Here is a 14,876-nt window from a genome sequence, read left to right as displayed (position 1 = left end):
TTACTAAAATAAGGAAAAAGATAATTTAAAATATATTGTATCTATATGTACAATTGTACATGTACTATGTACATGTATGTGTATATATGTACAATTCCTCATAACACATTTTTCTTACTCCCGAAGTATACTTCAAAAAGCACTTTGATGCTTTTTAGTAAATTTTGCTAGAAGAGATAACAACAATTTCTATCAAAAAATAATGTTGGGGTTTGCTTTTAAAATTATGAGAAAATCCTATTTATATGTTTTGCCTTTGATGTAAATAATTTTACATTTACTTCTATTTATACCATTGTGGTTTCTAATGAAAAGATTCTGATCAAATTTGTAGATGAAAGAAAAGCATCAAGAGAATCAAGAGAAGATAATACAGAACGTTATAGCGAGAGAGAACTTAAAAGCTATGCTTCAGAGCTTGTAAGAACAGTGAGGCTTTACAGCAGACATTCTGGGAGTCAGTCACATTTACAAAATAATAGATTCTTTAAGTACTCATTTAATCCCATCCCCCATCCCCCCCCCCCCCCGATTTAATAGAACAGAAACCTCAGCTTGTTAACAACCCTTTAAGTGTGTATGAAATTACTGCTGATCTTAAGTTTAGTACGGACACAGATAAGTCCATGGGAAATCAAAATAAATACACTGATGAAGTTAAATGAAAACGACACTAAACATTTTATGTAGATTTACCTAAAAAGAATTTTTAAACTGCAGTCTTGAAAACAATTGTTACACTTAAATTTATGCTACAGTAGAGGAATACAGTGCTAATTGGCACACGTACATATTATAAGAGGTCAATTTTCAGCCTCAGTTGTGTTGTAATAAATCCAGAGCTATGCAGTATATCATTGTTGTATGTAAAATAAGAAATCTGGTCCAAAACTTACTTCTGTACTTGCACTGAGGAAAATAAAAATAAAAACTTTGCTCCGAGACAAAATACAGAAATAAGCCTAGTTCTAATAATAAAAAAAAATCTCCAAGACAGAGACTTTGTTAAAAGAAAAAATAGACAATAAAATACAAATGCAACATGTTTTCCTCAGAGCTCCTCTATTGCCATTTGCAAATCTAATTTTAATCAAAAGTTCTGTGATTGAACTGAACTGGATTCACAGCATATTAAAGAACTGTAAAACCTCTTTTTTACTTTCCCTAGCATTCTCAAAATATTTATAGGCTCTCATTTACTATATTAATCATCATTATTTGTCATTCTTCTTGCACGCTCTCTCTTTTTATCCATTGCAGAAATCTAAATATCTATGGGCCTTTTTTTTTCGGGGGGGAGGTGGAAACTGCAGAATAGAATCATGTTTTGATGAAAAGGCTTTTACAGCTGCCTGTTTGGGGTACATTTAGTAAGTCATTTATTCTGAGGAAAAGCTAGAAATAAGAAAACATTTCAAGAGGTCCGTGTTCATTTTTGAATGCTGGATCACATATCTGCTCCCCACACCAAATGAGGGTGGGACAGAGGGAGGGTTAAACACCAACAGCCAGAGCATGGTGCCATGGCCCAGTTCACTTTGGTGGGGTTCTGCCAGCTCTCAGCAAATGCAGATCTTGACAAAGTCGTAAACATGACCTAAAATAGCTTTTCTCCAAATAAACATCGTAGTATCAATTAAATCAGAGTCAGAAGCAAGAACTATTTGTACCTCTAAAATGGCAGCAATTATTCTTCTCAAAAAGAAGAAAAAACAAAAAAACAAAACCAAAAAAAAAAAAAAATCAAAAAAAAAACCAAAACCAACACCAAACAACCACACTTTTATTATTTATTTGTGGTTTTGAAATCAGAGGTTATTTGAATTCATTCAATATGGTAAAGTAAAAGAGGTCTCCAGAAATAGGGACGAGGGAACAGCACCAGGAAAAAGCAGTCCTAAGCACAAACCAGTTGTATTACACAGGTGTCACTACTGCAAATCCAGTGCTTGGGGAGCAGCAAGGATCCTTCTGAGGTCCTGCAGAGGTGTGATGCCAAGCTCTGATCGACTCGGCTATATATGCTCATACATCTCCACCTGGCACTCCAAAATCATGAGCATCTCAGAACAGTTACAACAAACTGACTAAGAAAAGATAATTCCTATTTTCCCCTGAAAACATCTCTTCTTGCTCTCCTTCCTCACCTCTGCTTCATCTTTCTTCAAAAATTCACCCAAGGTTAAATGATGAAGCAATAAAGACAGGAAAACTATTGGGCTGTCACTGCTAGCAAATTTAGCATGAACTACCATTTGATCTCATAGATCTAAAAGGACAAATGTAAGTAACTGAATGGGCAAGATGCTGCTTCCCAAGAGGAAGTCTAACACTGGCTTTCACCACCAGAAAAACCCTGTGGTATTGGATCTTATACTTCCTGTGCTTTTACGTATCGAGGATGACATTAATTTGACTTTAAGAAAATTTTTGTTGTAACTTTTGATTTCCTGTGAGACTTATTACTGTAACTTCTGTTGTTGTGGAGGACGTTGTATCCCAGGGAACGGAAGAACTGCAAGAACTCTGGGGAAACCATACTTTTTTTTCTTTTCTTTCATTTTTCTGAAAAGGAAACAGCAAAGATTCATGCATAAAAAGTCACATTTAACTAATGTGCAAGAGGTCTTAAATTTATCACTAGTGGGGCAAAACCAGAAAAATTGGTGACTGCTCAACCTCATGTTTTTAAAACACATTTGACAAGGTTCTTCAGCAAAGACTAATGGCTAGGAAAATTATGACCAAATAGGTTATTATAAGAGTGATTAATGAAGTACTGGGTTACCAAAAGGAAACAAACTAAAGCCATGTAACATTCAGAATGTTTTCCTGCCATAATTCATTCAAAAACTTTGATGACTGCTGAAGATCACACTTCTAAAACCAAGACAGGGAGCAGAACAGCGACTCACTCTGTGACACAGGGACACCACAGTTTCTATTACCCTCCTCAGTGACCCAAACTCTGTGGGTTTCGGAGTCAGACATAACATGAAGAACAACCCTATATATAACAGCAGTAGAGCATTGTGGAACAGACTTCCACCTGTCTCACTAGATACTTGACTGTGCAACCAGATGGTGAACCTAACTCCTTGTGAAGAAGCATGAGGTCAGAGGGAAAGGACTCAAATAAGGAAAATCTCTCTTCAGCAAAACACCCCCTCTCCCAAAGAAGCCTGGCAGTTTCAAGTTGGCAGAACTCAAATGAGCCACTACTCATGCACAGCTGCAGTGTGAGAGGCAAACAACCAATGCATAACGCATCTGCAGAAGGAGAAAACACAAAACAAGGGCAGCAACACACACGCCATAGGCAGAACTTGAGAATGAATCCATCTGGATTGCTGTGTCATTTGGCTGTAGAAAGAACTATTGTCTCAAGGACACCATTTAGGCAAGAAGGAAAGCTCACTGCATCGAAGAGTCAAGAGGAGTAAAGGCACTTCCCTCACGAAAGCAGATGGCACCTTGAGGTCATTTTTAGCTGCATGTTTTCCAAGATCTGAAAGGACTCAGTGATGTTTAGAGAAAGGCCCTCTTTTCAGCATCTCCTGTAGGGTCTAGAAACAGAGGAACAGAGTTCCACTATCAGAGGAATCTAGAAAAACTCTCCATTAACACCACCTTTACATTACAAACAAAGCAGACCTTGTAACAGTCTTCCAATACCTAAAGGGGGCCTACAAGAAACCTGGAGAGGGACTTTTTACAAGTGCAAGTAGTGACAGGACAAGGGGGAATGGCTTTAAACTGAAAGAGGGTAGATTTAGACTAGGTATTAGGAAGAAATTCTTCACTATGAGGGAGGTTAGGCACTGGAACAGGTTGCCCAGAGAGGTGGTACATGCCTCATCCCTGGCAGTGTTCAAGGCCAGGTTGGATGGGGCTTGGAGCAACCTGATCTAGTGGAAGGTGTCCCTGCCCATGGCAAAGGGGTTGGAACTGCATGCTCTTTAAGGTGCTTTCCAACCTGAACCATGCTATGATTCTTCCAGCTCAAACCATTCTGTGATTCTATAATAAAAAGAGTGCACACTAACTTTTCTCCTTCATACAAGTATCAGTGACCAAAACACTTTTCAGCAACACAATGACATATTCCAAGCATTTTCAACCGGTCTTACATTTAGTATATATGCAGAAGAAAGCTTACCAAAAGATTAGCTCTTCCCACTGGAAGCAACAAGGACTCTTTGACACCTAGAGCCTACCAACGTGTCTAACTTTTCCTATAAATGGTTCTCAGGCAACAGCAGAAAGTTTACTAACATTCTGTCAGCACCAAGGGCTAAGAAGAGCTTGACAAAACTTGCAGACTCCTAGGCATGCCAATACATTGCTCAATCAACTCCACAGATAATACTTTTTAAATGACTCACCCTCTACATGTAAGTATCAAAGTCCCGTTTAAAGTTGAAAAGTGCCAGAAAAGCACAGTTCAAAACTCCCTTTCCTCTTGACACAGTCTAGGAGATCAAAATGAATCAACATTTTCACTGTATATATTTTCTGAAAGAACTGATGGATTTTTTTCATTCCCACAGAATTTCAGGAGCTGAAATATTCTAAGGAGACATTTTGGAACAGACCATGTTCCTACATACTGCTATTCTTCTGGGCAATTTTTCAGCTGTAAGTCAGGGCTGTAGCCTCCACGCTCACCTACATCACACTCACAGAATCAAGGCACCATTAAAAGGCATTTACCCACACAAACTTTTTCTAAACCTTGTATTAATATTATATTCTGGAATATGCCTTTTCTAAAGCATGGTCACTTGCTACAGCTTTCTGATTTGGTAACATTAATTTCATTTGGAAAATAAAAAAAAAAAAAGCAAGATTGTAAATTGAATTTGGTGTAGGCAGAGAAATCAGAGCTGGTAAAATTACCACAGAAATCACCAGATTTCACTGTCTGATGGCAAATGCCCAGCAGCAGTGCCATGCTTCTTAACTTTCTTTAACTGAATCCAGTTTTCAAGTTGGACTCCTAGTGACTCAACAGTTAAACAGCTCCACATCATTTGCCACTTTCTTTAATTTCTACATAATCATGTCTTTAATTTCAGGTGACATTGGCTTTCCACTTGAACTTACCCTACCAGCCAGCCCAAATTGTGGAAGTGCACACCACAGCCTGGCAGAATCCATCCTGTCCATGTCCTCAGCTCCCCCATGCAACTCTTCAGCCACCTTTGCTGCTCAACATTCACACTATAAAGTTTCTGGAAACAGGAGCCTTCCCTCACACAGTCATCCCACTGAAGTATTAAAAAGCTGCCAAAGATGTAATCTTTTGAGCGCAAAATTCTCCTCTGCACTGAACATGCCTCTGAGGAGAGACATGGTTCCATGCTTGGCTGCGGGTCAGTACAGCTGCCACAGCACAGTTCATCCCTGCAGCAATGATTTCTCCTTCTCAGACTAATGCAAATACTGCAATGGCTTCAGAGGAGTACTATCAGGGAGCATCTGTGGATATGAAGAGCAAAACTTCATCTGACAGGCCTCTACGATCCCTTACGTGCTCCAAAAGACATCTCCTCAGAACAGCATATCCATACACTAGCCAGGAGGCCACTGGCAAGCCAAAGGGAAGATGACTAGAAGGGCTCAAAAGGCTTTCTTGTCTGCAAGTTTTCCATAATCATAGCAAATTTAACATAGTTTAAAATAAAGAAGTCAAAACTAGAAAGACAGGATGGGAGTGATTTCTGGAGATGTTAAATGTAGCAGTTTTGGTTAATATGCAAGAAGCCAATAACTACACTGTTTCTAGAAAACAGAACACAGGGGAAAAAAAAAAAATTATTATTTAGAAACCAAAGAACAATAACCATACCAGTACATGAGTGAGAAAGAGATACTGTGTAGGAAGACACCACAATCCTGTGTCCAAGAGCGGTGGGCTTCATTCTCTGATAATATGGGATTTCACCCTACACATCCATAGTTATCCAGACTCAGAGACCAGACGTGGGCCTGGGCTGGCAATCAAATCATCTAACAGCCCAGCAAGCTAAACTCCCCTGGAGCAGAAGGGCCATCTACCAAGGAGGAAAAGCAGCTTTGGCTCAAACTCATAGAGCCAGAGACAAGGATCCCCATCCTCTCAAGGGAGAGAAATGTGGCAGGAGATGGCCACACTAAGTGGAAGGACCACAAACCTCAGCATAGCTGATTGGAGAGGGAAAAGCCCTGAGACAGTGTTAGCCAAAAGAACCCATGATTTCGAGCTGAACCTTATCAGGCCTTTGAAGGTTTTACAGAACTTGATTGACCTTTAAGCAGTGTTTGACCGAATAACTGCAATAACGTTTTAACAAGCAGAGTCCTAAGAAAAGTTGTTAGTCTTGAGTCACTTAAAGACTGGTACGATTACAGGAAAGACTACAAAAGGGACCTGGAGCACCAGAAGAATAATGCCATACCAGATCTACCATGACAGTGTAACACATGCATCCATAATGCTCTGTGGCAAACATTTTAGAACAAATGTTAACTCCATAAGTAGTTCCTCCATAATTAGGGTAAATCCCAGCAAAATTTATCATGACATTACTTGGAATGCCTCATCGGTCACAGCAGGGGTCCCAAAACAGGTATCCTCAGTGAAACAGTGGCAGGTAGACTGTTCAGTTTAATCCCGCACTCAGGTGCACCAACACATCAGGAGTGAATACAGATGTTTTGATTTCCAGAGCTGGAAAAGATTTTTCTATCAGACTTTGTAGTTACTACACTGATCATGGCAACAAGCAAATGTTAGGAAAAATACTTTCTATAAGGATTGTTACATCTGAGCCTTTAAGATCATTCATGACTGTATATAGGCCTGCTTTATGAGATTATGTCATAGCTTTTGGAACATCTCTCTTTTCAGCTCTGCTAAGGCACAAGCAAGAGAAGATAACACAAAAGATTTCCCATGCAGCCCTTTTACCCAGACTAGGATTTTCAAAGACACCTATGTCTTCTAATCACACCTCCTGATACACCTGAGTCCTGATACAGTATTTCTCCAACTCAAACTCTGAAGCAGCAGCTACCAGAGGTTTTTTTGCTGGATGATTGTCCTGGTTTTGGCCAGGATAGAGTTAATTTTCCTCCTAGTAGCTGGTACGGTGCTGTGGTTTGGATTTAGTTTAAGAATAATGTTGATAACACACTGACTGCTGGCTGGGCTTAAACCACGACAATGATTTTTTTGGACGTATGCATTTACTGTCGTAACAAATCTCATTACCAAGTAGAGAAAGACTTCCTCTGAAATGAGCTTGCAATGAAGGATAAATTGGAAATTTGAAATATTCTTTGCCTAAAAAATACCAAAACACACTATGAATATATATATCTTATAAAAAAGTGTATTGAAAAGTGCCTCCTACATCAGAAATCAAAGGGCACTCTCAATGCCCTTGCATCATGCAGTGATCTACAGCAGTGTTTGGCTTTTGGCACTTTTTTCCCTCTTCAGGAAGGCAGAACCTGCATCAAGAGCATTGATATTTTAACTGTCGTTCACATATTCATAAAATATTGCTAGGTTGGTGAGTATATTATCCTTACATGAATACTGCAGAACTGCATACACTGAACATACAGTAAAGTACCACACATTTTGCTAATGCCTTATAAACCTTAAGGAAAATGGGAGAAGAGGCATCAAGGTAGGAAGAAAACCAAATGTAGCAGTAAACCAAATGCATGTTATTACTCACTATAGCCTCAGTCCAGTTTAGCCTCCTCCCCCTTTGTTTTTGTGATAGGCTGATGGAAAATTGTACATAACTTTCTCCAAGAGACAGCAGTAATTTGATTAAATGGGCAGAAAAGAATTCTTAAAATTGGGCAATTTCTCATGACACTTCTCTTTCCAACAGTCATCATTCATCAGTCCCAAAGTCTAGAGATGTTTCATAAGCCCCTCAACAGTCACAACTCATTTTTTAACAACAAAAGAATTACTGATTGTTTGAGCTACTGCACACAGGAACTTATAATACCAACAGAACTTAACAGCATCAGAACAGAAAGGGAGAATGTTTTAAACAAAGTCAGCAGTTTCAGAAGCACCTGCAAACAATCAAGATATCCTGTACAAAGACTAGAGCAAGAGGCTAAGATGTCAGAGAATCCAATAGCAAAGACTAGGCAACAGCTGAATAAGTAATGAAGATTTCAGCTCCAAGTGCAAGAAGAGCTATGCGAGCTCAGCATGACAGAGCAGAGCTTCCCTGCAATTGATTATTAGCAATAAGAAGTTATTTAAGCAATCTGTAAGCCATGCTTCCAAACTGATGTGTGGAATTGTATCATTTGGTCACAAATAGTTCAGAAATGCAGACTGTGTAAGACAAATAAAGACTGCTGAAAATGACTGAGTCACTCTGGACTGCAAACAACACAACTACATCCAGGCACAGGTCAGTCGTGGAGCCTTTTCACACCAGGCTCCCTCCCTGCGACCAGGTCAGCCCTTCTACTCACTCAGAAGGAATCCAGTGAACCTACAGGACAACTGGCAACCAGCAAGGAAAAAACATGTTGAGAAACAGAAGTTGCTATACTATGAATGTTTTGCACAGCCAGCAGAGACGAGTGAATCTATGTCCACAGTAGCTTACTGAGTCAGGACCTTGTTCACACTGAAAATCATAGCAAATCTCCCAAATTTCCATATCAACATCTAGAAATATATTATAAAAAAAGGATAATGCAATGAAAGCCACAAGAAGAACAATGCTGTCACTCAGATTGTGTGTGCAGACCTCTTAGCATGACCACAAAACGCTGGCCTCAAGGAGAATTGGGACCCTTATGCTCTGGTGTTGAGTGGTAGTCTCCAGCTGAGAGCAAGATCGCTATTAAGTTACACTTAGGGTTGAGGGAAGGCATCTGTTGGGTAAGGGCACGTAGAGGTTCCGTACTCTAATCTCTAGCTGCAAAATTAATCTCATCTTCACAACCAGAACATTTCACCCATCTGAAAATTATTAAGGAAAAGGTCCTCCAAATCAGGTGCAGATGTAGAATACAAACTCCAGTTTGGAAAGGCATACCTTGTGCTTTGTTTTGCTCTCCTTCACAGGTGGAAGAACAAATTCAGGCAATAGGCAGGAATGCTTAAACATTCCCACATTTTGATGGAGAACATGCCTGCACAGAATTGACTAAAGGAAAGTATTAAGAAACTTGTGATTTCCCATATGTTCCTTACAACACCAAAACATAGCTCAAGGCAGGGAGTTGAAAGGTCAAGATCCTAAGATATGATAATATCAGCATATTCTTAGATACATCTACTCTTGATTACTCTTTAGATTAAGTGCTATGCAGCTGCTAATAGGCCCCCTTTGGGGAACAGAGAAATTGAAATACAGGAGTGTCACGGATACTGGTAGTGACTCTATTACGCGATGGAATCAAAAGCAGAAACCCAAAGTCACATGAATTCTCCAATGTTCACTATATAATGTATGTTAAAACATTAATGGCTTGAATATATAATAGCCTACAACATTTGCCTTGTGCTTTGCTCTGAAGTCCAGCAATCTTGGACAACTACAACTGTGAGCACATCGATTTTGTTTCTCAAGCAATTACATTCTGGGTTTCTAGGATGAGCAGGATGAGTACATAGACTATTTCTTATATTATTCAATATAAAAGCATACATGTACAGAAGTCACTCAATAGTTGCAGGAATGCCCTCTTCCCCCCGCCCCCCCAGAAAAAAACAACAAACCTAAAGAAACAAAGAAAACAAAGGAGGTTGCTAGAGAAAAACCTCAACAAATGCTGGAAAAAAACCAGAAGTTTTTTATAAATCCACCAACCATCACTTCCCAGACACTTCTGCCTTCAACTCCCTATTTCACCCCCTTTTCTTGTATTACGCTTCTCTGGCTCAACTCCATCATAAGCCTGTTCTGAAACTCCTGATCTGCAAAGGCCATGCTCTGCTTCTGCGTTCTCCTGAATGCCCATCTTCATTCCCCTTTGTGCAATCCCAAACTCAGGCTTGCATCCCTCTTGTACAACTTCTGCCCTTTCTGCAGCTAAAGCTTTCATCCAGGAATTAAAGGAATCCGATCCGATTTAATGCGACTTCCTTCTCTCCAGCTTATCTCCCTCTCCTTTTATCTTTATCCAATTCAAAACACAATTACATTGTTTTACGCTAATTCAACAGCCACAGCCTCGCTGCCTAGTCCTCTGACTGTGCCATCCCATTCAGGTATCTTTGCTCTTCTAGACATGGCTGCTTGTCCTTGAACCATCAGAGAGTGTCCTTGAATGCTTCAACTTCCTCCAAGCAGCATCCTCCCTGAACTAATCTGCAAGGCCATTAGCTTTGGTTTGAAACCTCTATTCAAGACCAGTTTTTCCAAGTCTGATACACAGCTGTCCAAAGACTACTAGCAATGGGTAGAATAGGGCATGGAGACAGTCAGAGCGTATTTAGTCATAAAATAAACATATACAAATAACACATGTGAAAATCTTATTGATGGAGAGGGCACATCTGTTCCCCTGCCCTTCATATGCCGCTGATCTTGGACTGTTAACTCTTCAGGACAGGCAAGGGTGTCTCTTCATGTGTGAGCAGAACCCAGCACACCACATGATTATACTTCATGTGACACTACCAGCCACACAAAAGCAACCATAAGAGTTAACTCGGTTAGTCCATAACTTTGATAAGTACTCTGGTGTTTGTCAAAGCTGCTGCATCCTTCAGTGGCTGACAACCACCAGATACCATGGCAGAGGCTGTGGATATTTGAAGCATCAGAGGGAAACTTTCTGATCAGGTGGAAAAGTTGGAACACACATAGAGCCTTACACACTCAAGCTCATTTTAGCATGGAGGCTGCTGTGAGGTAAAGGCACTAACCCTTTTTAACCCACTAGTGTTACATTTTTTCTGGTTGGAGCAACGTTCATATTAACAACTCAACGAGGATGACCTCAACACTTTTATGAGCATCAGAGCTGGTGAATAAAAGTTGAGACATTCAGGAAAACAAAACTCATTAATTAACAGTTCATTCTGTAAGACCAGTGTCTGAATCCTAATACTAGATTCAAATGCAACCATTACTGGTTTTTAAACAGACATGTTACAAACTGAATTTGCAAGTGTCCAAGGGTCCTCAAATAACCCTGAAATGCTGATTTTTATTTTTATTTTTTAAGCAAAACACCCATTTTAGAACTTTTAGAATCCTATTTTATTGTATTGTAGATACGGTCTTCACATCTGAAACACCCCTCCATAGAACAAGTTACATTCAGAGGCAAATAAATACGCTATGAAGAGACTTTATTATTTAAGTACACAAAACGAATGTAAGCTGTCAGTGCTTACACTTTATGAATTATATAAAAGAAATCTGAGAATTTTTTTCAGCTATTTTGTTTCTTAAATGAACAGTAGTCAATAGAAAAAGGAGGAAACAGAGGCCTGCGACTCATCTTGGATGTCAGCAGTTACCTCACATGCACAGATTTTTTATCTTCTCCATCTGTAACAGGATAGAATCAATAGGGTTTTTTTCCTTTAGATGTAACAGCCATGTGCCACCTCAAATATGATGCTCAGTGATCAAGATGAAAATCACTGTGTTTTAATATAAGCGGGGGGAGCTATTTGTTAAAAGCTACAGGGATTAGTCTTCATACGACAGAAATCAGAAAACATACCCGCGTTGGGCAGCAATATGTAAGTTAAATTTCTACGTAAGTTCCCACGTTATATTTCAAGCAATTCCCTGCCGATTTCTATTTATAAAAGCACATCCGAGTCCCCAGAACATGCACCCTCCCTGCCCACGCTTCAGACAGAAACTGAAATGAAGCCGCAGCGTTTCGCTTCCAGCTGCCGCAAAGGCACCGCAACTTTCCTCCCGTGGCCCCCAAGCCCTCCGGCCGCGGCGGGCAGCGGGCTCGGCCCCCCGAGCACCCGCCGGGAGAGGGAATGAGCGGGCTCGGGGGCCGTTTTAAGTAGTGCGGGCGCTGCTGCGGGAGGGCTGGCATTACCGGTGCTCCTGCGGGGAAAGGAGCGGCGCGTCTCACCCAGCAACGCTTTCAAACAAGCGTCGTCCTTTAGAGCACAAGCCCGCTCGGAGGACGGCTGCGGGCACACACCGCACCGCCGCCGGGCCCCCTACCCGGCTGACAGGCCGCGGTCCCCCCGCCCGGCGCCTACCTGCGTCCGTGCCGCGCCGCTCCGCACCCGCGTACTCAGCGCCGGCCGCCGCGCCCCGCCGCCGCCCTCGCCGACCAGCCGCAGGGGCCTGATGCTCTCCCGCTCCGCGAAGCGGCTCTCGCCCCGCCGCCCGGCTCCTCCTGGGCAGGGGAAAGGCACCCGTCACCTGCTGCGCCCTCGCCTCCGGCGCACAGGCTGGAGCGGGGGCTCCGCAGCAGCCCCGGGCGCAGCATCCCCCCTTCCCCGCTGCCCCATCCCCAGCCCCAGCACCAGGCGCTGCCCCGCGGCCGCGACTCACCTGGGGCAGCGGGCAGGGCGCAGAGCGCCAGGGAGAGGAGGCAGGCGGCCGCCCGCATGGCGCTGCCCGCCACCCCGCTCGACAACGCCGCCGCCGGCTCCGCGCCTGCACGGGGAGGGTGGCGGGGAGCGGGGGGGCTGCGGGGCCGCGGCGCCGGGGCTGCCGAGCTCCGCCCCGCTGCGCCGAGCCCCCTGCGAGGGAAAGCGATGGCGAGAGCCGGCGAAGCTCCCCCTCGGAAGAGGGAAGTGCTGGGAAATGTAGTCGCTTGGCAGGCCGAGAGGGACCGGTGCGAGAGCGGAGGGGAAGCCCCGCAGCCAGGGGAGCGCCGCAAAGCGGCCGCCGCCGCCCCTTGGGGCAGCCCCGGTACCGCCTGCTCTGGTACCGCCCTGCCCCGGTACCGCCCTGCCCCGGGGCGAAAGGAGCCCCTACAGCACTGCGTGCATCCGCGGTCAGCCCGTCCTGCCGCGGGAGGCGGGGGCCCTCTACGGCGGCAGCCGGAGCGTGTGTGTCCCCCCTGCCCGGCATTGCCCCCCGGCCCCCTCTTGAGGGGCTTCCGCCGCCAGTCCCTGTCCTCCCGTACGTGTCCCTTTTCTATCAAACCTCCATTTCCTTCCCTATGACCTTTTTTCTTCTTTTCTTAAATTTCCACTCCCTCCCACCCCCCGCTTTCTCCTGGAAACACTGGACTAACACTTGAGAAGAGTTGAAAGGCATTGCAAGGCAGAATGGTCCATTGCGAGGTACAACACGCTCTCCGGGACTAAGCCAGAGGCCGCAGCAAGAGGCAGAAGTGTCACGGAGCCCCGCGACGCCTTTCCCCGGCACCCGCGGGTTGCTCCCCTCAGCAGAGGGATGGCGGCAGCTGCAACCCAATTCCACACCCCCACCTACCGGGAAGCGGCGGGCTGCTGTGCTGCCTGCCAGCACGGCCCGCATCACCTCCCTCAGCTACCCTCCCTTACGAACATGGGACGAATGGCAGCTGTCTGAGGCACCCCTTTCCCGCATAGTTTTCCGAAGCGGCGATAGCAAGGACTGCCACGGCAGATGAGTCCAGAGAGAAAGAGGAATGGCAGAGCAGGACTGCGGTAGATGCAGCTCCACACTGACCCAGGCAACAGAATACAAGGTCAAATTACCCACTCCAAGGTTTACTATTCCAGTTGTAAGCAGTTGATAAAGGAGGAGGTGGCTTCACAGTAAATGGCACTGAAAGTCATGCTCATTATAGAATCATAGAATGTTTTGGCTTGTAAAGGACCTTAAGATCATCTAGTTCCAACTCCCCTGCCATGGACAGGGACACCTCACACTAGACCATGTCACCCAAGGCTCTGTCCAACCTGGCCTTGAACACTGCCAGGGATGGAGCATTTACCACTTCTTTGTGCAACCCGTTCCAGTGCCTCACTTTATATAGTCTGGAAGATTAAAAGAAATAAATAATCTTTGTTTTCATAATCTTAAAACCATTATGCACATCAACTGTGTCCTGGGCTGCATCAAAAGGAGCGTGTCAAGCCAGTCGAGGGAGGTGATTCTTCCTCTCTACTCCGCTCTCTTGAGACCCCACCTGCAGTACTGCATTCAGCTCTGGGGCCCACAAGACAAGAAGGATGTGGACCTGCTCAAGCGAGTCCATAGAGGGGCCATGATGACAATCAGAGGGCTGGAGCACCTCTCCTATAGGGGCAGCCTAGAGAAGAGAAGGCTCCGGGGAGACCTTAGGGCAGCCTTCTAATACCGAAAGGGTGCCTACAAGAAATCTGGAGAGGGACTTTTCACAACGGCATGTAGTGATAGGACAAAGGGAAATGGCTTTAAACTGACAGAGGGTAGATTTAGGTTAGGTATTAGGAAGAAATTCTTCACTATGGGAGTGGTGAGACACTGGCACAGGTTGCCCAGGGAGGTGGTACGTGCCCCATCCCTGGCAGTGTTCAAGGCCAGGTTGGATGGGGCTTGGAGCAGCCTGGTCTAATGGAAGGTGCCCCTGCCCATGGCAGGGGGGTGGAACCAGATGATCTTTAAGGTCACTTCCAGCCAAAATCATTCTATGATTCTATGATTAATTGTGTCACTTGCACTGGCAACAATCAGGACACCCGACACCCCCATTCCTGCCTGTAGGAGCATTTTAGCCCATCTGGTTGCCTTCCGCAGAACCACCAGCCAGGGAAGGTCAGGGCTCCCAGTCTGATTTTTCTGCAGGTCTTACCTTACATACATAGGTCATCTTATTAAGGGAAGCAATTAGAGAACAGATGAAGGAAATTCTGTTTTTCACAGTTTTTTTCCACAATATAAAACCAGACAAAATGATGGTTCAACAAGCTGAGGATGGGAACAAGACAG

The 14,876-nt window shown here is 43.9% G+C and overlaps 1 protein-coding gene across 5 annotated transcripts in view; it reads right to left on the bottom strand.

The window, feature by feature from the left end:
* ADAM22 (ADAM metallopeptidase domain 22) overlaps nt 1-12,650 on the bottom strand; it is a 137,420-nt gene extending 124,770 nt beyond the window's left edge. For all 5 annotated transcript variants that reach the window (XR_003993083.2, XM_030497005.2, XM_030497019.2 and 2 more), the window contains exons 1-2: nt 12,522-12,650; nt 12,224-12,363 (exon numbers count right to left, since the gene is read on the bottom strand). Coding sequence is in view for 4 of the 5 variants with exons in the window: in XM_030497005.2 (XP_030352865.1) it covers nt 12,224-12,363; nt 12,522-12,579 (198 nt within the window). In the remaining variant the exon portion in view is untranslated. The remainder of the gene's footprint in view (nt 1-12,223; nt 12,364-12,521) is intronic.
* Between the last annotated feature and the right edge of the window lie 2,226 nt (nt 12,651-14,876).

The sequence above is a fragment of the Strigops habroptila genome, chromosome 1, assembly GCF_004027225.2.
Source record: "Strigops habroptila isolate Jane chromosome 1, bStrHab1.2.pri, whole genome shotgun sequence".
Lineage (NCBI taxonomy): Eukaryota > Metazoa > Chordata > Aves > Psittaciformes > Psittacidae > Strigops > Strigops habroptila.
The sequence above is the reverse complement of the archived record's forward strand: the minus strand, read 5'-3'. Positions and strand labels throughout refer to the sequence as shown.